The sequence below is a fragment of the Mytilus galloprovincialis genome, chromosome 4 (genome assembly GCF_965363235.1).
Source record: "Mytilus galloprovincialis chromosome 4, xbMytGall1.hap1.1, whole genome shotgun sequence".
NCBI classification, from domain to species: domain Eukaryota; kingdom Metazoa; phylum Mollusca; class Bivalvia; order Mytilida; family Mytilidae; genus Mytilus; species Mytilus galloprovincialis.
The window spans coordinates 21,933,866-21,957,702 of record NC_134841.1 but is presented as its reverse complement, the minus strand read 5'-3'; the positions used below and the strand labels follow the sequence as shown (position 1 = coordinate 21,957,702).

Genomic DNA, 23,837 nt, shown 5'->3' with positions numbered 1-23,837 from the left:
AAGTGTATCCAAATTTTCATTGCAAGTTTAGCAGGTGCAATGCTGCTGGGGATTCATGGATGCGTATCACAGCTATATTAGCATAATAACCGATTGGTGATGGATGCCAAATGTAATAAAGTTAAAACTTAAAAGTGGTAAAAAGAAAATGAAATAAACACTGACGGTAATTAAGGAATGACTGTAATATTTTTTCTGTCTATGAAGAAATAACATAAAAAATGTGGTGCACAATGGTGCTAAATGGTGCTTATTTTAAAGTGTGCAACACATTTTTTTATGTTATTTCAAATAGACAGAACGAATATTACAGTCATTTCTTATAATTTAATTCTAAAATTCCATTCTAATCCGGCGTAAACCATGAAAAAACGTTAATGACGTCACACTGTCAATGTATATATGTGTTCCATTTGTACGGTACATGACAAAATTACAGCCCGTAACAGAGTAGTGATCGAATTCGCGTTTCTTTACCGTCAGAATAAGTTACGTTATTGACAAACTTATTTCAGAAGTGACATAATTTAATTTTCTTCATCGACAAAATATTTCATGTCCAACGTGTAAGTTTTCATTGTTTAAGTCGAAGTTTTTTTAACACAGTAAAACATTTGTTATAATCAACCTCTGGCATTAGCATTTTCATTTTACGGGTAAAGGATCAAATACGGGATCTCCGAAATTTCTATCATTTGTTACGAGGAAATCATTATTCAATCGAACATATGTCTTTGTTCATGACACATATTATGAAATACAAAGGAGTTGAAATGATCAAATACTTTCGAACTGACGGAAACAAAAATACATAATCTAGAATGTGTGTTCTGTCATAAACAATGGCTTCGTCGTGCGAATCGACGAGATCATGTTACATGTAACTGATCTTAGCTGTAGAAACAGTTGGTGCGACCTCGATAAAATCTTTATCAATTTAATATAAGCGACAAGTATTAGCCTTTCCAAAAGGGCTAGTCGTCTCCTAGCTGATGAAAATGGAAAGTGCTCTCACTTTGTAGGTTAATTCATTTTTTTTATAAATTTTTGGTCATAAACACAAATCTTTTAAACAGTTCGACGAGTGCGTCAATGTTACAGTAGTTTGTTTACTGTAAGTTACTAAGCTTATCCGGTTCATCTGTCATTTATGGAAACTAATTCACCCCTTTCTTAGACATTCATTTTTATTTCACCATCAGACATGGAGCTACATTTGTAACTAAAGGAAAACTCTCAAATTAAAAAAAATTGACATGATATACTGAAACTTTCATATAATCAATTAAACGACTGCTTTTCTTAGATATGTGATTTTTCATGGTCAAACTTTTTCATTGTTAACGGACATTTTGAGATTTTTTATTGTAAAAAATGGCGTTTTTTAAAGAAATCAACATTCAAATCCGAATTGAATGTTTATGACACACAAAAAGAGAAACCAGAATCTCTTGATGACCAAACGTTTTTCATTTGTACACTGCTAAAAACTGTCAGGTCCTGGCCATGGTATATTTTTACTGAAAAAAAATATTCTCTGTGTGTGCCATTGCAAGAAATAGTTTTGTTCGTTATTTTGTCTTATTAAACCAGATGCTCCGCAGGGCGTAGCTTTATACGACCGCAGAGGTTGAACCCTGAACGGTTAGGGCAAGTATGGACACAACATTCAAGCTGGATTCAGCTCTAAATTTGGATTGTGATTAAATAGTTGACACAGCATAGGTTTCTGACACAGAATGAATGTGTTCTAATGAACTTAAAATTTTTGTTTCTCTTAGAGCAATTCACTATGCTGTTGAATATTAATCCTCTCAAAAAAATGTTTGAAGAAATTTTCATTTTTATTTATGAAATTTCAAATGAGAAAAATTGAACCCATTTTTTTTAATCACATCCCCCTTTCCCTTATTCCAAAACTAATCTCAATTAAAATTTCTAATGGAGTTTGCAACAATAACTACTCATTTAAATACATCATAAAATATTAAGATGTAAAAAAACTGCTTGTTATCACTGAATGGTAAAGATTATTTTAATTTATCAGTTGGTAGTAAAAAGTGAATATACATTGTATATTGTATATAACAAAGATTTAAGTTGATTCTGGACAAAGAAAGATAACTCCAATTAAAAAAAAATCTTGCTATTGCACAATATTTTGCAATTAGATATTTCTTGCTTACTATTCTGGACAAAGAAAGATAACTCTAATTAAAAAAAAATTTGCTATTTCACAATATTGTGCAATTAGATATTTCTTGCCATTGCGCAATACTGTGCAATTGAAAAGACTTGCTATTGCACAATACTTAATATAATAATTTTAGATCCTGATTTGGACCAACTTGAAAACTGGGCCCATAATAAAAAATCTAAGTACATTTTTGGATTCAGCATATCAAAGAACTTCAAGATTTCAATTTTTGTTAAAATCAGACTAAGTTTAATTTTGGACCCTTTGGACTTTAGTGTAGACCAATTTGAAAACAGGACAAAAATGAAGAATCTACATACACAGTTAGATTTGGTATATCAAAGAATCCCATTTATTCAATTTTTGATGAAATCAAACAAAGTTTAATTTTGGACCCCGATTTGGACCAACTTGAAAACTGGGCCAATAATCAAGAATCTAAGTACATTTTTAGATTCAGCATATCAAAGAACCTAACTGATTCATTTTTTGTCAAAATCAAACTAAGTTTAATTTTGGACCCTTTGGACCTTAATGTAGACCAATTTGAAAACGGGACCAAAAGTTAAGAATCTACATACACAGTCATGACAGTTAGATTCAGCATATCAAAGAACCCCAATTATTCAATTTTGATGAAATCAAACAAAAGTTTAATTTTGGACCCTTTGGGCCCCTTATTATGTTGGGACCAAAACTCCCAAAATCAAACCCAACCTTTCTTTTATGGTCATAAACCTTGTGTTTAAATTTCATAGATTTCTATTTACTTATACTAACGTTATGGTGCAAAAACCAAGAAAAATGCTTATTTGGGTCCCTTTTTGGCCCCTAATTCCTAAACTGTTGGGACCTAAACTCCCAAAATCAATACCAACCTTCCTTTTGTAGTCATTAACATTGTGTTTAAATTTCATTGATTTCTATTTACTTAAACTAATGTTATTGTGCGAAAACCAAGAATAATGCTTATTTGGGCCCTTTTTTGGCCCCTTATTCCTAAACTGTTGAGACCAAAACTCCCAAAATCAATCCCAACCGTTCTTTTGTGGTCATAAACCTTGTGTCAAAATTTCATAGATTTCTATTAACTTAAACTAAAGTTATAGTGCGAAAACCAAGAAAATGCTTATTTGGGCCCTTTTTGGCCCCTAATTCCTAAAATATTGGGACCAAAACTCCCAAAATCAATACCAACCTTCCTTTTGTGGTCATAAACCTTGTGTTAAAATTTCATAGATTTCCATTCACTTTTACTAAAGTTAGAGTGCGAAAACTAAAAGTATTCGGACGCCGGACGACGACGACGACGACGACGACGACGACGACGACGACGACGACGACGACGCAGACGCCAACGTGATAGCAATATACGACGAAAATTTTTTCAAAATTTGCGGTCGTATAAAAAAATTCTCAACAAAATTTTTCCGTTTAAACTGAACTAGAAAAAAGTTTGGCATGTGAAACGGACGAAGACATATTCTAACAGAAGTACAAATACCAGTCCTCCCTTTTGTGTATACATATGAGAAAACATTTCAAAGTTATTGATTGAATTCAAATCCATCACACATACGGTACACATTGTAGTCCGAAAAAATAAAGTATTCATTCCTATCAAACACCTTTTTAATTGTTTACCAGTATGTTTCTTTTAGTTTTGGGTAAAATTGTAAAGGAAATAATACCATCAAGACGATAACGTAGCTAATTTTGACGGTAAAGAAACATCAATTCGATCACTTTTCTGTTACGGGCTGTATGTCTATGAGCTGATAAACAAAACAACGTCAGCCAATCAGAAGACGCCTTACATCCAAAATTAAATTATTAATATATAATTTATTATCCAAATTCAACTTTTAACATGTAAATTTTCAAATAAATCAAAATGCGTCAGGTGACATTCTATGAATCTGTATATATAAAAGTCTGTATCTGCTCATCATGGCAGAAAATCATATTATTTAATGGAGTTTGAGTTACTCGGTCTTTATTTTTTTTCTTATGTAGTGTTTTGTGTATGCCGGATTTTGTCTTTTCGTTACGTAAGGTTTATAAACACTTGTAAGGAATTATAACGGCAATTAAAACACCTATTTTATCGACTTTATTCTGTCATTTGGTCCATAAGTTTAACCCTTAGAGCGTCACGGTTTTTTTTCTAATTTCGACTTTGCGTGTTCTTGACAAAAAATACTGATCTCCGAGGAAAATTAAAAACGGAAAGTCCCTAATCCAATGGCAAAATCAATGGCTCAAACGAATGGATAATGTTACTGTCATATTCCTGACTTGGTACAGGCTTTTCTTTATGTAGAAAATGGCTGATTTTATAGATAGCTAAACCTCTCACTTGTATGACAGACGCATCAAATTCCAGTACTGTATATCATAACCAGTTTTAAATTTTCTTATGAATCCGCACTATTACGATTAAAAAAAAAATGTCTCGTATAATAACTGGTATTTCAATCTCAATAATCAGGTGTTTACTCATAATATATACTTTTGAGATCGGGGCAACAAGAAATAATTTGAGTTTTTACATGATTTAAGCGACATATATTTGTGAACATTTGTGAACTGGTTTCTTATCTTTTTATCTGTTTGGGCTTGGATATGCTTATGTTTTTAAGAATCAGGATCCCAGTCGATAGTATTTTTCAATTACACATGCGGTTGAATCTATAAATAAAGTTGACAGTCGAAAGGGTTTGGTTTTATAAAATGAATATCCACTTCTGAAACAGTGAAATGAAAAGATTTCTTATATTTCGCAACGGATGTTCTACAGATGGAAAGGTATACTTTTATGTGAAGCTTAAAATAGCCGACAAACGCCTGTTTTTAATTTTTGCTGTTAAAAAAGTAAAATCACAAAAATACTGAACTCCGAGGAAAATCCAAACGGATAGTCCTTAATCAAATGTCAAAACCAAATGATAAACCACATCAAACGAAAGCTTATATTCCTGACTTGGTACAGGCATTTTCAAATGTAGAAAATGGTGGATTGAAACCTCTCACCTGCTCACTTGTATCCTACCGTAGTCTAAAATTGGTCATCTTGTTTATTTGTTCGATATTTGTGTTTGAATTTAAGACACAGGGAAACTATGCATTGACATCACTACACTACTTCCAGCATAGAAAATTAGTGCAGAATACGTTTTTTCTACTCTTTTGATAATGTTTGAATAAAAAAAAAACATGTCCAAAGGTAAGTTTTCATTGTTATTCTCAATTATTGCTCAAACATGCCAATTTTCTAATGGCCATTTCAATCCCGACTTCTGAATGTCTGAAAACATTCTAGAACTTCTCAAAATCCCACTTCTGGCCTCCATTGCTTTGTGTACATTCCATTCAGCGTCATCAATCTTGTGGCAGGCAATACAGGTCAAGCAAATCGTATTTTTATGAAGTTCAAAATGACAAGCTCCTAACCTCTTTCGTGATTTTCCCGCGAAAAAAGACCATAAAAAATGAAAGGAAAACTATTTGAAAAAAACGATGTCCATGCCATAATTTTGTGCAGGAATATAGACATGATAGAGTAGGTTAATACATGTAATTCACAATTTACATTTATTTTTCATAGAAAAGAAAATATTATTAAAAGATCGATATTCTGACCATCATGACTGTAGGTAAATATTCATACAAAATTTCATTGATGTTCAAAGGGATGGCAAAAAATGAGGTTTCCTGTTGAATAAAACCCCAGATTATTGCAAACTATTTTAAAGCAATATCCAACAAACAAACAATGTAATTGCTGTAGACTTAAAAATCACCTAATTGACAATAGAGAAATTTGATTGGGTAGAACAATTTAATACATCACATGACTTTGATGCCATTGGAATTTGAATGTAAAAAAACAAGGTCAGTAGCTATAGGTTTAGTATGGGACAGCATCGTACACTGAGTTACTGAGAAACAATTATGAGTTACCAAGCTTGATAATACATGTTAATAAAAAATCAAAGCTAAGTCTACAGAAAACAATGGAAAAGATAAGAAAAAAATGTCCTTAGGTGAATTGTTATCAACATAAAACAGTCTCATTAAATTGCATTATATTTACAAAGATGCGTGAAAAAAACAGACAATAAAGGTAAAATTGTCAAAATATGGGTACAGCAGTCATCGCCATGTCACAATCTCAATTAGAACAAAAACAAACAAAAAACAGTTGAGAAATTATCCTTGACATCATCTAACTTCCAAATAAGACGTATATGATAAAAAAAAAAAAAAAAAAATCAATGACCCTTCCTATCACTTTATAAGACTGGAGCCCTTTTATCTGTCTAAACACTTTGAGAGAGATTTTTTGTCAAAAGTTTGAGACCCAATTTTGGCATAAAATCTTTGATAGCAATAAATTTGTGGGAATACATTTGTAGGATACGTTTTCCCTGATTACATGTTATACCTAGGCCCGAGTCCATAAGCCCTGAATTCGTTCTGCCTACTTTTATTTATTAATCATGTACATGTTAATAAACTTGTTCAGATATTTAAATTTTATAAATTCTTGAAATTCATGAATATATATATATATAAAGGTTTAAAGTTTATGGCTTGTTTTGGAGCAAGAATATTTCATTTGATCTGATATGTCTTATTGGCAATCATACCACATCTTTTTATTTTTATATTGAAAGTAAAAATATGTTTGAATTGTGGTCTGTAAATTTTTGAAATGTTTGTTATGCATTTTTTTCCAGAATTGATCCTTGGTAAAAGTCTTGTTAGAATATTTGAACATAAATTGCTTCAACTTGTTGATAGGTTTCTAAGCCCACCAAAAGGGATACACTAATTTCCAAAAAATCAAATGAAATAAAAAGAAGTTATGAACTGTTAGATTATTACCTCAAAACTTAACTTTCAAATATTCATGAAATATATTACTGCTAAAGACTATAAATTGGAGATCTTTACATGTTGTTTTCACTCAATGAAAGTACAATTTACTGATTTAACACCTATAATTTACATTGTGGGTCTTGTTTGCAAGTTCTTTGTACTAAATTTATTTAAAAAGATACTCTGACACATTTTTGCACAATGGTCAAAATGATGGTAATATTTTGTGTTTTACATTCTAAATTTAGGCAGTTTATTAATGTTGTACATTGTATGAAGATCATTAAATTGTAACATCATTGAAACGAAGATGTAGATGTCCCAATTTTGGTCTTTTTTTAGATAGTTTCTGTTTCTGATGCTGGAAAGTTGGACAGTGTACTTGCAGATGCTGTTAAGAAGCTAGATATCAATGCAAAAGTTTTGTACAATCCTTTAGGAGCTGTTTTAGATGATGCTTCATTAATAAGGTAATGTTATAAATAACACTAAAATAACTTCTAGGTAAGAAGATATTATAGAAAACAACTGGTCCAATTAAAGATGATACGAAAAATGTAAAACCACAAATTGATAAATACTCCACTCCAAAAAATTCTAATCTGTAAGTCCCTTATTAAATTGTCTATTAAAATCCTCTTTTGAGTTCTATTGTCTCACAGGTCCATGACTTTTGAACTACATGTATTCTGATCACCATTTTGCGACCATTTATATCTTTTCTAAAATCTTCTCCTTTGCAACTACAGGACCAAATAGGAGCAACCAAATATGGACTAAATCATTTTGAAAATATGTTGTAGGATCCAACTGTCTCTATGTGTAGTTCAACTTATATTTTTTTTTTTAATGTAAAATGTAGGTAGCTTAATTTTTAGGTAAAGATTGCATGAAATGCAACCAAACCTGATGGGACTGACTTGATATCTAAATGTTCCAAGGCTAATCACAACCTTTTTTTCATACACAAAATATAGTGCATTGATCATAAGATTCTGTACATACTATCCATGAACATTTCCAGAATTTTTTCAATGTAATACAATGTATATGCTCAGATATTCAAGGTACGTAAATTATGTTTCACTTGTCAAGAAAATTACATAACTTTTGCAAGGTGTAGGAATCTAATATCTTCTAAAAAAAATATGTCAATTGTTAATCTACATGTAGTCTTTAAAAATTGGAGTTACATGTATCTTCCTTTGTCTAGAATAGCTGTTAAATCAACAGCAACCAATGCAATATTTAATTTAACTTCAATTTCACAGTGATAAATTGAAGCAATCTTTACCATTCAGTGCTTTCAAGCAATTTTATTATATGATATCTTCAACAGTTTAATTTAAATCTTCTATTTTGTAAGATTTTTATTAGACATGTATACAAATTGATGTAAGGTGCAAATTCTCATTTCATGAACAACTTTAATTTCTAGATGTAACTTAAAAAACATATATGTTTTGTAGCAATTATTTAAATATTGAAAAGTTCAAAATGGTAAAAATAAACATCTAAAATCACATGCATGTTCTAATTCTATTTTGTGAAAAAAATGCAATATAAACTAAAATGCTGTTATGAAATTATTATATAAATAAATTATATATATTTCAGGGATGATGATATCTATTATGTATCTGAAGGAGAGCCATTTAGATGTAAGTTTTTTTTTTTAAATTTAACATTCAATATGTAATCATGGTAATTTAACAATTAAGGTATCATCTTATTCAAATATAGTTTGTCATGCCAAGAAATATGTAAATGATTCCTGTCTCTTTTATGAAAAGGGCAGGTTCAAACAAAATGTCTATGCAATGAAGGTTGATAAAAAAGCTGATTTTAATTCAAATACGTTTTAACAAAGACTACAGGAAAGGTAGAGAGAAAGGGTTTCCATACTCCTAAGAAATTTGCAAATTTCAAATGTCACACCACCAAACTTCTATATGTTGTTGGAGATAATTTCAAACACTGAAAAATTTATGATCAATCAGAAAGTCTCAATTTCTCTCTTTCAAAAGCAGGGTATGGAATATCTATTCAATAAGTACATGTAGTTAATCAGGTAAAATATTATAACTAATGTTAAATTTCTGCATATCGTATATATTACTTTCCTTTAGTTGGGACTACAGACTTTTAAAGCTATTTAAAATTCATATTTCTGAAAACAATATCTCTTTTAAATGATTAAATTTGTATTATGTGATCAGAAATTAAAATGAAATTATTTTACATATATGATCATACATGTAGCAGAGACAGATTTATGGAGGGGGAGGGGGCAGGGTCCCGTGAATCTGCAACTGTGTAGTATACAGATGTACTAGTCAATGTTTGTGTATTTACAGCTCCATTGAAACCCACAACAGTACCTCCTGTTCACAACAATGATGACAAAACATCAGTCAAAGGTCACACTAGGAATGTGTCTTCTGGAACCACACCATGTACTGAATGGATAACACTTAATGTTGGAGGAAAAGTTTTTACAACTACAAGGTAATATAACACTGTCGGAGGTTAAAGGTCATAATTGTAATCAAAGTCAGCATTTACTGAATGATGCTAAATCATGTTAATACAACTCTTAAGTCTTGGAAATCCTTGATATTGACCATGCTGAAAGGAAATAATTTATTTAAGGGTTATATGTATTATCAGAAGAAAGACTTTTAGAAAATGTGAATGATTGCCATGTGTTAATATATTTTATTACATTGGTTGCAATGACTAACATAGATTTCCCAGTGAAATATAAACTGATAATTTCACATGTGAAATAAATGTGGTTATTTCACTCCTCTGACATCATATACTCATACAACAATAGGCGTTATTAAGACGCCCATATTGTCAGATCAAAACAAATTGTGAATGTGTAGAAAAAGATATAGTCCTTTCATTATTTACTTTGATTTCACTCAAAAAGCCATTTGCTAATGATATGTAATAAAAAGAATAACTGATCAAAGAATTCAAATATCAAAAAATATCAAACTCATGACCAAATAACACTGATTATTAACTCTTGCTCTACATTGAATTAATGTGTTGTTCAGTCACACATTGAATATTTTTCTGTATTTTGATTCTTATATAAATCTATCCTACAGTTTGACTTTGACTTTGTCATTAGATATATTTTTCTGATTTCTTTGAAAAGAAGGCTTACATGTATATGGGAATAATTTTACTAAATTAACATAAACCATGAGCCTCTGAAATAATGATTTTTTTTACAAGTAATCAATCTTAGTTAAACTCAAATTACACTTACTGACTCTGAAAACATTGCTTCTATGGTTTGAAATCTAAAATTGAAGATTTTGTGCAATTTCACCATTTATTTTAAAATTTACTGCCATTTTGTATATGAATAATTTATAGAAAGGATTTTTAAACCAATACTGCAATGTTATCTAAAGGTACATCCATTCAACATTTATTTCTAAAAATCAAAGGGGGACACATGTCAAACTATATTGCTAAGAATGAAAGATAAATTTACAATTTGAAATATTGCATCCACCCGTAAAGATTCTGGCAAGGGTTCCTTATAACATATTCAAATTTTTTTAAAGATACCTTTTCAGAGATTTTGTCAAGTAATTATATGATTCATGATTCTAATTTAATATTAAATTAAATAGTAACATTACCTAATAAGATTGATATTGACTATTTTAGGATGAAACTTCTCAGTTAATAAGCTACTTTCTCTTTACATTTGCGTTACAGGAGTACATTAACTCAACAAGATCCAGACAGTATGTTGGCTAGAATGTTCTCTGGGGAAAAATGTAAGTATGGTCATTTCACATTGAAAAGGAATAAGTTCATGTTCTCTTTAAAAAATAATGTGATTTTAATTTGTTCTTGGGCATCTCTGTTGAGAAAGGTTTGACATTATAAGATTGCATTTTATGGCATAATGATGCACGGTTGATATAGGGGACATTACAATTCTTACATGTCTGAGGACATTATGATTGAGTACTGGTACTTAACACTTAAAAATAATTATTTTAATTTGTTGGTCTGCTTAAAAGTAGAAATCTTTGTTGTACAAATACAAAAGTATGTAAGAAAACAAACTTGTGATAATAATTTTCTGGAAAAATTCTAATTAACATCCTCTTATATCATATATATATTCCAGTGGATTGTACATTCTCAAATATTGATTAGTTTGTTTTTTTTAGAAGGAAATGGACCCAAGGTGTTTTCAATCTTTTAGGTATTTCAGAACAAGTATGAATTGAACAATTTGTTGAATTTCACAGAATGATAATACAAAGAAAAATAAATTTATTTTGTTATTGTCAGTATTTCAAACAGTAAAGAGACAAAACAAACTAACAATAAAAAGGACAAGTCTTTATTAATCTGTTTGTGGATACTGTATAGCTTAGATGTTTAAACTTGTTAGCCCATAAGGTTGTTCCCAGTACTAACACGACTAATCCAGTCTCTATATTCCGACTTATTTTGATCGCTATATTAACAAGGACACTGACCAATATAGGGTGCTGAACCATTCGAGTTACCCAGATACATGGACCTTTGAGACTCAAAATAACAGAACCTATCTTTGTTTGTAGGTGTGTCTTGGCAGAGCAGTGTTGATGAAACAGGAGCCTATCTCATTGATCGTAGTCCACATTATTTTGAACCAATCATAAATTATCTCAGACATGGCCGGATAGTGTTAGATAAAGGAATGAGTGCTGAAGGTAAAACTTATTCTATACCATATCTTACTGAAGCATTCTGAAACAAGAATCTTTTCAATAATTCATGGAGTCCCAACTTGCACTATTACTTTTCTATGTTCAGTGGACCGTGCTTATTTGGAATTAGAACTCTTATTTGGAATTAGAATTAGAAAGATCAAATCATAGGAAACATGTGTACTAAGTTTCAAATTGATAAGATTTTAATTTCATCAAAAACTACCTTGTCTAAAATCTTTAACCTGAAGCAGGACAGATGTGTAAGAATGAATGAGTGGGTTCACAGACTGAAAAACATAATGGCCATAAATGGGGCATAAAAAATTGCTCACAACAAGGACTTTGTAATTTTCTTGCATCCCTTTGAACTTATTTCCTCATATGATTACATACAACAAATTTTAACGACACTCATTAGAAATCATTTAACTTACTGTATTTGGAATAAAAAAAAGTAATTAGTTTATCAATTCATGATCAAATCACTACACTAACTTGAAAAAACAAATACAAAAGAACAACTCATTTTCTAGCTATATCTATTATCATCTTAAAGTCTCAGTAAGTAAATTGAGCATGGCGTAAATCTGGATTTTTTAGCTCACCTGGACTGAAGAGCCAAGTGAGCTTTTCTCGTCACTTTGTGTCCTGCATCCAGCGTCGTCCGTCTACGTCGCCATTAACTTTTACAAAAATCTTCTCCTCTGAAACTACTGGGCCAAATTAAATTAAACTAGGCCATAATCATCATTGGGGTATTTAGTTTAAAAAATGTGTCTGGTGACGCGGCCAACCAACCAAGATGGGCGCCATGGCTAAAAATAGAACATAGGGGTAAAATGTAGATTTTGGCTTATATATCTGAAACCAAAGCATTTAGAGCAAATCTGACATGAGGTAAATTTGATTATCAGGTCAACATCTATCTGTTCTGAAATTTTCATATGAATCGGACAACCCGTTGTTGGGTTGCTGCCTCTAAATTAGTAATTTTAAGGAAATTTTGCTGTTTTTGGTTTTTATTTTGAATATTATTTTAGATAAAGGTAAATTGTGAACAGCAATAATGTTCAACAAAGTAAGATCTACAAATAAGTCAGCATGATCAAAATGGTCAATTGACCCTTTAAGGAGTTATTGCCCTTTATAGTCAATTTTTAACAATTTTTCATAAAATTTTTGTAATCTTTTACAGAAATCTTCTTCTATGAAACTACTAAGACAAAATGTAACCAAACTTTTACACAATCATCATAAGAGTATCTAGTTTAAAAAATATGTCCAATGATCCTGCCCGTGAACCAAGATGGCAGACATGGCTAAAAATAGTACATAGGGTAAAATGCAGTTTTTGGTTTATATCTCTGAAACTGAAGCAAATCTGACTGTTCATCAGATTTAAATATATCTGCCCTGAAATTTTCAGACAAATCAGACAACCAGTTGTTGGGTTGCTGCTCCTGAGTTAGTAATTTTATGGAAATTTTTTTAGTTTTTTGCTATTATCTTAGATATTATTATAGTATCTAATGATATCTTATACTAAAAATTATGATAATAACCTTATTTTACATGATTTTCAAAGCATCAGTAAATACAGGTGAGTGACACAGGCTCTTTAGAGCCTCTAGTTTTAACTTCAACTTTTTTCTGTAATTTCAGAAGTTAGCATGTGTGTTTCATGATCTAGATTTCTATACCAATTTTATTCAGCAGGATTAAACTTTATCTGTCTTTTGCCATATTATTTCTTAATATATTACAAAAAATTCAGTTTTATATCATTATTTTCATTCTATTTTTAGGTGTGTTAGAGGAAGCCAAATTTTATGGATTCAGATCAATGATCGATCATCTTGAAGAATATATTGAGGTATGGGTTAAGTCAACAGTGAATTTAGTACACATGCAAATACATACTATATAGGACAAGGGACATATAACATTAAGGGCCTTTTTTAGCCAAAAATAATTGTTTTAAAATATAGAATAATTTTTCAACTTGATAGATTGGTATAACACTACAGAAACAACCTTACACATGTATGTGAAGATATAATGCAGGAAAGCTAGTTTTCATTTGAATAGAAAATATTTTTCTTAAAGTTAATTGATTGATAGGGTTGGCAAAATATTACATGCCCCAGAAAACCTTTGTGGGTTGGGCAATAAATGTACTAATAGAAATGTTTACTTGTGTACATGTTATTTGTACAATAATTGACTTTTTGCAAGATAAAATAGTTTATTTTATTAAATAATACTAGATTATTCAAACATTTATTCAATTTATACATTGGTTGATAAAAAATACTGACAAATGCATCAATTGATGGCATTGATTTTGGTTATGTATCATAATATTTTTATTACAGAAAAATCAGAAAGCTGATGATAATACACCTATAACAAGGAGAGAGCTAGTTCTACGTCTATTGGCCACACCTACAGATAAAGAACTCAGATGTCAGGTAATGGTCCAAATTATATGATTGGCCCCATTTATTCTTTTAAAATCTCAAGTTATCAATGGAATTTGTGTGTTTTTTTTAAGGTAGTTTAACATTTTTGTCGAGCCTTCGACTTTAGTCGAAAAAGCGAGACTAAGCGATCCTACATTCCGTCGGCGGCGGCGTCCACAAATATTCACTCTGTGGTTAAAGTTTTTGAAATTTTAATAACTTTCTTAAACTATACTGAATTTCTACCAAACTTGGACAGAAGCTTGTTTATGATCATAAGAAAGTATCCAGAAGTAAATTTTGTAAAAATAAAATTCCATTTTTTCCGTATTTTACTTATAAATGGACTTAGTTTTTTCTGCGAGGAAACATTACATTCACTCTGTGGTTAAAGTTTTTAAAATTTTAATAACTTTCATAAACTATCCTTGATTTGTACCAAACTTGGACAGAAGCTTGTTTATGATCATAAGATAGTATCAAGAAGAAAATTTTGTAGAAATAAATTTCCACTTTTCCGTATTTTACTTATAAATGGACTTAGTTTTTTCTGCGAGGAAACATTACATTCACTCTGTGGTTAAAAGTTTTTAAAATTTTAATAACTTTCATAAACTATCCTTGATTTGTACCAAACTTGAACAGAAGCTTGTTTATGATCATAAGATAGTATCAAGAAGAAAATTTTGTAAAAATAAATTTCCACTTTTCCGTATTTTACTTATAAATGGACTTAGTTTTTTTGCCAGAAACAAAACATTCACTCTGTGGTTTATAAGTTTTTAAATTTTTATAATTTTCTTAAACTATCCTGGATTTCTATCAAACTTAGACAAAAGCTTGTTTCTGATCATAAGATATTATTCAGAAGTAAATTTTGTAAAAAAAAAATTCACTTTTTCCGTATTTTACTTATAAATGGACTTAGTTTTTCTTCCAGTTAACATTACATACAGTCTGCAGTTAAAGTTTATAAAACATTTATTAGATTCATAAACTATCCTGGATTTTTTACCAAACTTGGAAGCTTCTTTCAATCAAAAGACAGTATCGAGAGGGAAATTTTTATTCATGTTTTTCCTCATTTTTGTTGAATCTGCGATTAACAGCAAAAGTAGGCGAGACACTGGGTTCCGCGGAACCCTTACGAATTTTTATTTATACACACTTCTTTTTCATTCATTATTAATCCTTTATATCTCTGTAAAATCTAAATACCTATGTTGGATATGTCCTCTAATCACCGATTTCGGAGTGTAGCCGTGTGACAACTTGAATCACAGATTATACTCCTGCTTTCCTCCAAAGATTCTCACCCAACACCACTTGGCTGTGAATTGGTTTATTGCCCATCAGATGTACTGAAAATTAATGACGCATGACAACATAATCAGATTAGCCAGATTTATTTCCTATGTACATTTAATCGATCTTGATTGCACCTGTGTGGTTTAAAACACGGTATTAAAATGTCCTTTCTTTGACAGATAAAAATGTGACATTATCATTCAAAAGAAGATAATTATTCTTGTATGTTTTTGTCCCATGTCATTGTCATTTAAAATAAAACGTACCAACAAATAAAAATATGAATAAAACACTTCTTTTGTATTTATATTATAGTTGGTCAGGTCATAATTTATGTTTTTTCAACAAAGACGATTTTACCACAATTAGTTTCTTTTATGACCTACTCAGTGAGCAATATCCGGAATTGTTCAACATATAAAAAATCAACTGGCTTAAAACAAAATGTTGTTTCAACAGTAATTTGTCCAATCTTAACCAAAGAGTTAACTTATCAGATCAACAAGTGAACTCTGTTACTTTCAATTTATTTTGCAATGTAAAATATTATGTTTCACTACCTCTGGTACATTATCGACTTGAGTTATTTGAATACTGAAAAGAAACTGTAAAGTGACAACTATGTTGAACGAAGGGAAAACGTTTTGTATGCAATGTGCCTTATATTCATAAAAACACATTCCCCGCCCAGACAAAACACAATAATCACAACCTAATTAATTATATGAAGAAAAAAAAATCATGTGTTGTTTATCTCTGTTATGATCTATTATTGATCCTTTATTATTTAAAATCAAATTTGATGGGAGTAATCCGTATTTTACTGCTCGTTAAAAATCCTTGGCGAAATAAAAAAAAAAGAAAGAAGTATTTCAACAATCTTTATAGAATATAAAAATGAAATTATATCGTGAAAAAAATACGTGAAAAAAAAATGTGGATCAGATTTTAACAATCTGCACATTTTCACAGAAGATCTCTACCAACGCCCAACAGGAACTGAACGACATGCATCGTGTTCACCTACCATAAATGTATATTGTTGACCATGGACGTATAAATAATGTCCACGTTTCAGTTCTGTGTTCACTGAGAAATGTAAAATTAAAAGGCTGGTGTTCGTTTATTCAGAAAAGGATTATATTTTAGATTCCGGTTAATCAATTGTAAATGAACCTTCTAGAGCCTCAATCTTTACGCACACAAATGTCAATCATTACAAAGCAAATTTAAATCCTGAATGAATTTTTCCATGGTCACTGGAGTTTACTGTTACATGATAATATTTCCCGCCAAATTAAAATCTCGTGGACAGAATTGATGTCACTATTTTTAGCATTCAATATTGTGAGCGAAGTCAAGTTCAAAGTTCAACCACGCACCGTTGATCACTGAGATGTGTATCGTCTTCCCACGGCAATAAATTGCTTTAAAAATATTTAAAAATCACTGTCCTAAATACAACACACAAGTTTACATTCATTGTGCGTAAATGAATATTATGCAACGACGATTGGATGCAGCTATAGAAGTATTCCTGTTGTAGCCGAAATGTATTTTTTATCCTAAAGTAATGCTAACAAATCGTAAAGAGAAAATGCCGATTCAGAGGGAATACTCTCAAATTTCTCTAAGAATTTAGGGAGGGATGTCGGAGTTTCCTGATGTCACACCAGGAATAATTTCGGTGTATGGAGTTTAGGATTACAAACTCTCTGGGAGTACTGTACAGTTTAACATGTTATATTTGCATGTGGAAATTAAAAGGAGAATCAGAGATATCATTCATTCACTTAATATTTTACATAACACAAAGTGTTCTAAACAATCAAGATTTGTGATGTTAGTATATGTACTCTTCTATTTTAGGGTATGGATTTCACTGGAGCCAATTTGTCCAAACTAGATTTGAGATATATTAATTTCAAATATGCCATATTGAAGAATTCTAATCTAGCTGGAGCCAATCTATCTTATTGTAATTTTGAAAGGGCAGATTTGTCACACACAAAGATGGATGTAAGTTTTGTAAACAGAAATGTTACATTATAGTGACTACGTCTAGTTTTCAAACTAGATTATAAGATATAAACACTAAGTCACAGAAAAATCCATGTCATCTTCAGTCTTAATTGTTCTTTTGAAATTAAAAAGATACTGATGAACTTGTAAGCAAATTATAGTATTTTGATTAAAAACAAGACAAGTTGGTATATTTTATATTAAACCAAATTTAGTATGCTTGATGATCCTTCTATTAGCCAACACATAAGAATTGACCAAACACAAGTGCTTGAAGTAAGCAGAAAAAAACAATTGTAGTTCAAGGAAATTGAGATAATTAATGATTCTTTAATTTTGTCATCTGTTTGTAGAAATTTTGAAATACTGTAGAGAACATTTGTCATGAAATTTATCATGTAAGTGTATCTTTTGAAGGTAAGAATAAACAACCAAAAAAGATTCACTTTTAATTTTTTTTGTTATTTCCATGACATAACGAAAGAAAAAATGTTCAAATAAAAAAACTGATATCTAACAATAAAATCTAAAACCAATTGGAAAAAGCATATATAAAGGATTTGAAATTTGAAGGAACAATACTTTTATAGCTATTCTTATCTTACAGTCTGCCAATTTATTAGGTGCCAAAATGTTATGTGCCAATTTAGAAGGAGCATCACTAAGAGGTTGTAATTTTGAAGATCCTGCTGGGAGTAGAGCAAATATGGAAGGTATGTTAAGGACTGAGAGCTTTTTTTAGAGGTACTAACTGTGAATATGGCTAAAATGGCAGATGATTAAAAGGAAGTTTTACTCAGATGTTCTATGATGGAATTAGGGCTACCAGTATATGAATGATATTTTTCATAACTTATATAGAATACTCCATCTATTCAGTATGTGTTTTTTCATTGTTGAAGTCTGTAGGTTGACAAGTAGTTATTTACATCATTGCCCTTCTGTCTTAAGCAGGTAGATTTCTTATTGACCTATATCACAACTCCTTAATTGATCTGTTGAGCATTGATTTATAACTTTGTCAAGATGTTTGATCAATTTCTTTTTTTTCCCAGGTGCACTGATGAAGAATGTAGATTTAGAAGGAAGTCATATGGCAGGTGTTAATTTACGGGTTGCTACTTTGAAGAATGCTAATCTGCAAAACTGTGATTTAAGAGGAGCAGTGTTAGCAGGGTCTGATTTAGAGGTTTGTAATGTTATATGTATTACCTACAGATACTATAGTGATTGGTTTATTCAATGGAATAAACTTTACTGAGTTACTTGAAATAATATTTTAGACTCCAATTACTTTATCATCTTAAAAGCATGCCAAAACCATTAAGGAATATTGATAAAAAAGTGGATTTACTTAATGATAAATTCATATAACTATTAAATATTATCATATTAATATACATTTTAACTAAATGTGTTTATTTGTTTTTTTTCAGAACTGTGATCTGTCAGGGTGTGATTTACAAGAAGCCAACTTACGAGGGGCCAATCTAAAGGGAGCTGCATTTGAATTAATGTTGAATCCTCTACATATGGCACAAACTGTCAGGTAGAACAGAACAAATTATCAAGAAATTATTTCAATCTGCATATATATCCAAATCATTTCTGTCTCTACAGTTCCAATGTCTCATGTGTCCAGTGAAGAATAGTTGATTGTAAAGATCACATTGTTATCAGTGTAGTGTGGTTGATGCATATAATTTCATTAGAATCAGAATTTGATGATTCTCAAAAAATAGGTATTATTTTTTTTTTATAGTTGTTGAATAGAGCTATGTCACTTTGAGTGATAAAGATTGGTCACATTGAAAAAATAAAAGAGAAAAAAGTAGTAAAAAATTACTGGCAAATCAAAGTGCTAATGAAGTAATTATTTTTGAAAGATTGGTTTGAAAGTTAGTTTTAGCTTCATTGTATTTAGTGATTGGAGATGGATCAGATGATTTAAATGTAGAAGTTTTGTTAATAGTGCAATAAAAATAATTTATTTAATTGCGAAAGGCATGCAGTTGCCTGCAAACTTCATGATCAAAGGTATGTTCATATAATTTAATTACAGAGGGAAAACAACAAATTTGTATGTCTCTTTTTCTCATGACGTTTTTTATTTTCTATAAAATACAAATTAAGGAGACATAAAAATAATCTCAGTCGGTTGATAAAACATATTTGTTGTAAGTTATGTTCACCAAAATGGTATGCCCATTTGAATTCTGTCCAATCTTATGTGGTTCCTTGAGGCCTGAAATTATAATTTCTTAGGTTTCTGAATTTATTTTTGAAAATGAGGTTGAAAGTGACAAGTAAAACATTTCATCATCATTATCTGTCTGTAAACAGGCACATATACATCTTTTTCTATATACAAATGAGCAGTTTCATAATTAACAGATCTGATGGTAGTTGTTACAACATTATTTTTTAAGAATGCAGTGTATAATAATGATAGGAAAATAACTAATGTGCAATATAATTTTGTATTTTTATGGTAATTTCAATGTTTTCCTTGATTTTCTTGCTTATATATTCCTCATATTTTTAATTCTTACTCAGGAAGGAATAAGAACTTTTACTCATTTTAATAATCACCATCAAAAGTTGCTTATCATTAACATGATGACTCTTTCTCTGTATTACATTCACACACAGGATTTAACTGAAGGTTATTTAAAAATTCTCTTATATTCTATGAATTATGACATCTTTTAACAATTGCAATTCCTGTTTGGTTGACATTTAGTGACTGTCTTAGATGAACTAATATTAAGATTAACTAATTTATCAAACCAGTAACATTACAGGGAAATGTTAAATAGATTACTTCTAGTGTCTGATCCATTGGTGAATACTTTTGGCTAGCTTGATGTTTCTATATAATTTTTAAATCAATGCTCTCTTAAAAAGCTTAGATAGTAGTTTAAATCACATGCATATGTGCATATTTATATTTCATCTTTAGATATTAAGAAGCAGATTTTTCACAAATTAAGGGAATTTTGTTATTTTGCTAATATATATAATTGTATTTTTGTTAAAATGTTGTTTTGTGAATATTAAATTAGTCGAAAGACATTAAATGATGAACAAATGTGTTGTCTGGTTTATAAAATGTAGATAATAAGTCTAACCTCTGCTGTTTTAAAACATAAATCAAAGGTTACAAGAGTGTCAAATGAACAGGGACAACTATTTAAGAGGAAATGGGCACATATTTACTTTTTTTTAATGTCCATATATACTGCCTCAATTTAGGTAAAATCTCATAGGTCCTCAAAGGAACAATTGGTTTTAATTGGTTTGGTTAAGGATGGTGTATTTGGCCATGTTTTACAGCATACCAAACCTACCATTTTTATGCCATTCATTTGATTTCAATTTCCCATGTATTTTTGGCATCAACATTTGAGAATTGAAACCCTATGTGTACAGCTTTGTCTGTGGTGATGTGAAAATCATTTGTATTTTCTGAGTTATTGCCTTCTGCACTGAAATTAAATTTGCATATTCCTGTGCAAGTGTAAGGAGTAAAGTCTTTATATTTGATAACGTAATTTTGAACATGTTGTAGTTCTCTTTTTAAAAAAACTTTTTAAATCTCACTTTTTAAAAGTATGACAATGGAAATTGAAAGTTCTGCTGGTTGGATCTTGATGCGATCACCAATCATCAAAGATACCAGGATTAAAATTTGGTTGGTCAGACACATTTCTTCTACTCTAGACTCACCAATGGAGCTACAATCAAAATACTGCAAGTAAGTGGCAGACCTGATCAAATTCAAAGTAGGAGTGCATTTTAAAAACCAAAAAAAAATTTGAAAATACGTCTAAGGCAATTTACATCTTGGCGAACAAATCTTAGGGTTTTGAACGTTAATTAATGTCAGTTATGAGGCAGAGTTGTGTATCAGTGGTATCCTAGTTGAAGTTTGATTGGATAGATAAGTTACAATTTCGTGTTCATATCATTTTCACAGATAATGGCCATAGGTTGACTATATTTGGTGAATTTATTGATTGTAAGGTATGCATGCATTGGACAGTGTTCACCTGAACTTTACCCTATTTCAATGGTTCATTGGTCAATGTTTAGTGTTGCTATATACTTTTCTGATATAATATATTGGTCCCTTCCACCAAAACTAGAAGCAACGGTAAACTACTACCGTAATATTTAGTTTTGAATTAGTGTAACGTGTCCTTCTTGCAGGGTTCATATGATTTTTCTCTCACTTGTACAGATCTTTCAAAATATTAAAATTATATTATAGTTAAAATAAAATTGAGAATGGAAATGGATAATGTGTCAAAGAGAGAACAATCCGATCAAAGGGCAGAAAGCAACCGAAGGCAACCAATGAGTCTTCTACACAGTGAACAAATCCCGCACCCAGATGCGGGCTTCTGCTGACCCCTTAACAGAATGTGTACCAGTTCAATGAAAGTGGACGTCACACTAAACTCAGAAACATATACATGAACTAGAATTGACAACACAAGACTATCAAAGGTCAGAGGCTCCTAACTTGGGACAGGCGCTAAAATACGGCTGAGTTGAACATGTTTTGTGAGATATCAACCCTTCCCCTATACCTCTAGTCAATATGAAATAAACACATAGCTTTTTGCACAGTAAAACTCCGTTTGAAAATAGGTAACAAAAGAAACTAAGCATACATAAATTAACAAAGGACTACTAGCACATACTGACATGCGAGCTCCATACCTCAATCAAAAGTATTGAAATATTATGCCTTCATCATATGAAAGCCCTCCTATAGTTTAGTATCATACCATCATAAAGTTTCTGAGAAGAAGATAACCAACATGCCAACAACGGTGTGTGATAAAATATCCTCCATAAGCTGCTGACTTAAATAAAATATATCATATCACCGTATCTTAATCCATATTGTTTTGTCATCTGTTCAACCAAGGACGTATAACTAACATATACGTCCTTGGTTCAACAGAACAAAAACACCATTCACCACCCTATATATATATATATATATATATACACACAAGTCTAAATTGAAAACTACGTTCAAACCTATGATTGCGTTGGATAAAAACCGCAATTTTTATACGTGTGCATGTAAAACAAATTTCGTTGTAGAAGGGTCTAAAAACAGCACTAACAACATTTTCCAAAAGACCAAAAAAGTGAAAAAGTATATTTAAACAAAACGCCAATCGACATTTTAGTTTATTTACAGAGAAAATAGTTGTGATCACAGTTATCAGGTTATATTCGACAATTGTTAAGCAGATGCTTGATTTTGGGTGTTTATATATCACTAATTTGGGTAGGTCTTCCAATAGTTGTAAGGTTGCATCAACATGTGTTCTGTGTAAGCTACATTAATTGGTCCATAATTCCACTAAAAAGTAAAATCACAAAAATACTGAACTTAGAGGAAAATCAATTCGGAAAGTCCATAATCACATGGCAAAATCAAATAACAAAACGCATCAAAAACGAATGGACAAGAACTGTCATATTCCTGACTTGGTACAAGTATTTTCAAATGTAGAAAATGGTGGATTAAAACTGGTTCTATAGCGCTAACCCTCTCACTTTGATGACAGTCTCATCAAATTCCGTTATATTTACATTGATGCGTTAACTTAACGACCACAATAAATAAAATAGTCAAAATATGGGTACACCAGTCATCATCGTATAACAATTTTAAAAGAAACAAATGGGTATATGTTTAAAAGAAGGCATACTTCATTCCAGAATAACTTATATTTATGATATATGAGTATGTTTATCAAAGTGTAAAAAGGAGCAATGGAGTTTTAGGCACCAGAAGCATACCGATTTTCTATCTCAGAAACTATGAATAAACTGTTTACAAAACGTTTTAGAAATACTAAGGCTTTTCTACCCTAGGAATAGATTACCTTAGCTGTATATGGCAAAATATTTAGGAATGTTTGATCATCAATGCTCTTAAAATTCGATTCGGCCTTTTTAACTTATTGTCATACGGCCTTTTTAACTTATTGTCGCTGATGAGTCTTTTGTACGAAACGCGTGTATGGCGTAATAAAAAAAAGAAATTCTGGTATCTATTTTGAGTTTATCTATACCATCGAAATTGAATTAAAGGATACAACAATTACAGATAATTCTGCCTCATATCAAGACTCGCATCTAGAAATTGACAACAAGAGATGATTGAGAACAAAATTTTACGACGAAAGAGAA

General features: G+C 30.6%; 1 protein-coding gene across 1 annotated transcript; it reads left to right on the top strand.

Moving 5' to 3' along the window:
- The first annotated feature begins 4,863 nt into the window (after positions 1–4,863).
- LOC143071627 (BTB/POZ domain-containing protein KCTD9-like) lies at positions 4,864–20,708 on the top strand. The gene is made up of 12 exons (XM_076246042.1): positions 4,864–5,005; positions 7,424–7,551; positions 8,699–8,742; positions 9,439–9,589; positions 10,829–10,890; positions 11,692–11,823; positions 13,629–13,696; positions 14,199–14,294; positions 17,463–17,612; positions 18,223–18,328; positions 18,671–18,804; positions 19,052–20,708. The coding sequence occupies exons 1-12, from the start codon at positions 4,958–4,960 to the stop codon at positions 19,166–19,168; spliced, it is 1,236 nt and encodes a 411-aa protein (XP_076102157.1). The 5' UTR covers positions 4,864–4,957; the 3' UTR covers positions 19,169–20,708.
- The last annotated feature ends 3,129 nt before the right edge of the window (positions 20,709–23,837 follow it).

What these genes read in the sequence shown, in the direction of transcription:
- LOC143071627 (XM_076246042.1), top strand. Translation starts at nt 4,958, where the DNA reads ATGAAAAGATTTCTTATATTTCGCAACGGATGTTCTACAGATGGAAAG. An exon ending in AATGTTCTCTGGGGAAAAAT is followed by an intron (nt 10,891 to 11,691) that starts GTAAGTATGGTC and finishes CTTTGTTTGTAG; the next exon opens with GTGTGTCTTGGCAGAGCAGT. An exon ending in TAAAGGAATGAGTGCTGAAG is followed by an intron (nt 11,824 to 13,628) that starts GTAAAACTTATT and finishes TTCTATTTTTAG; the next exon opens with GTGTGTTAGAGGAAGCCAAA.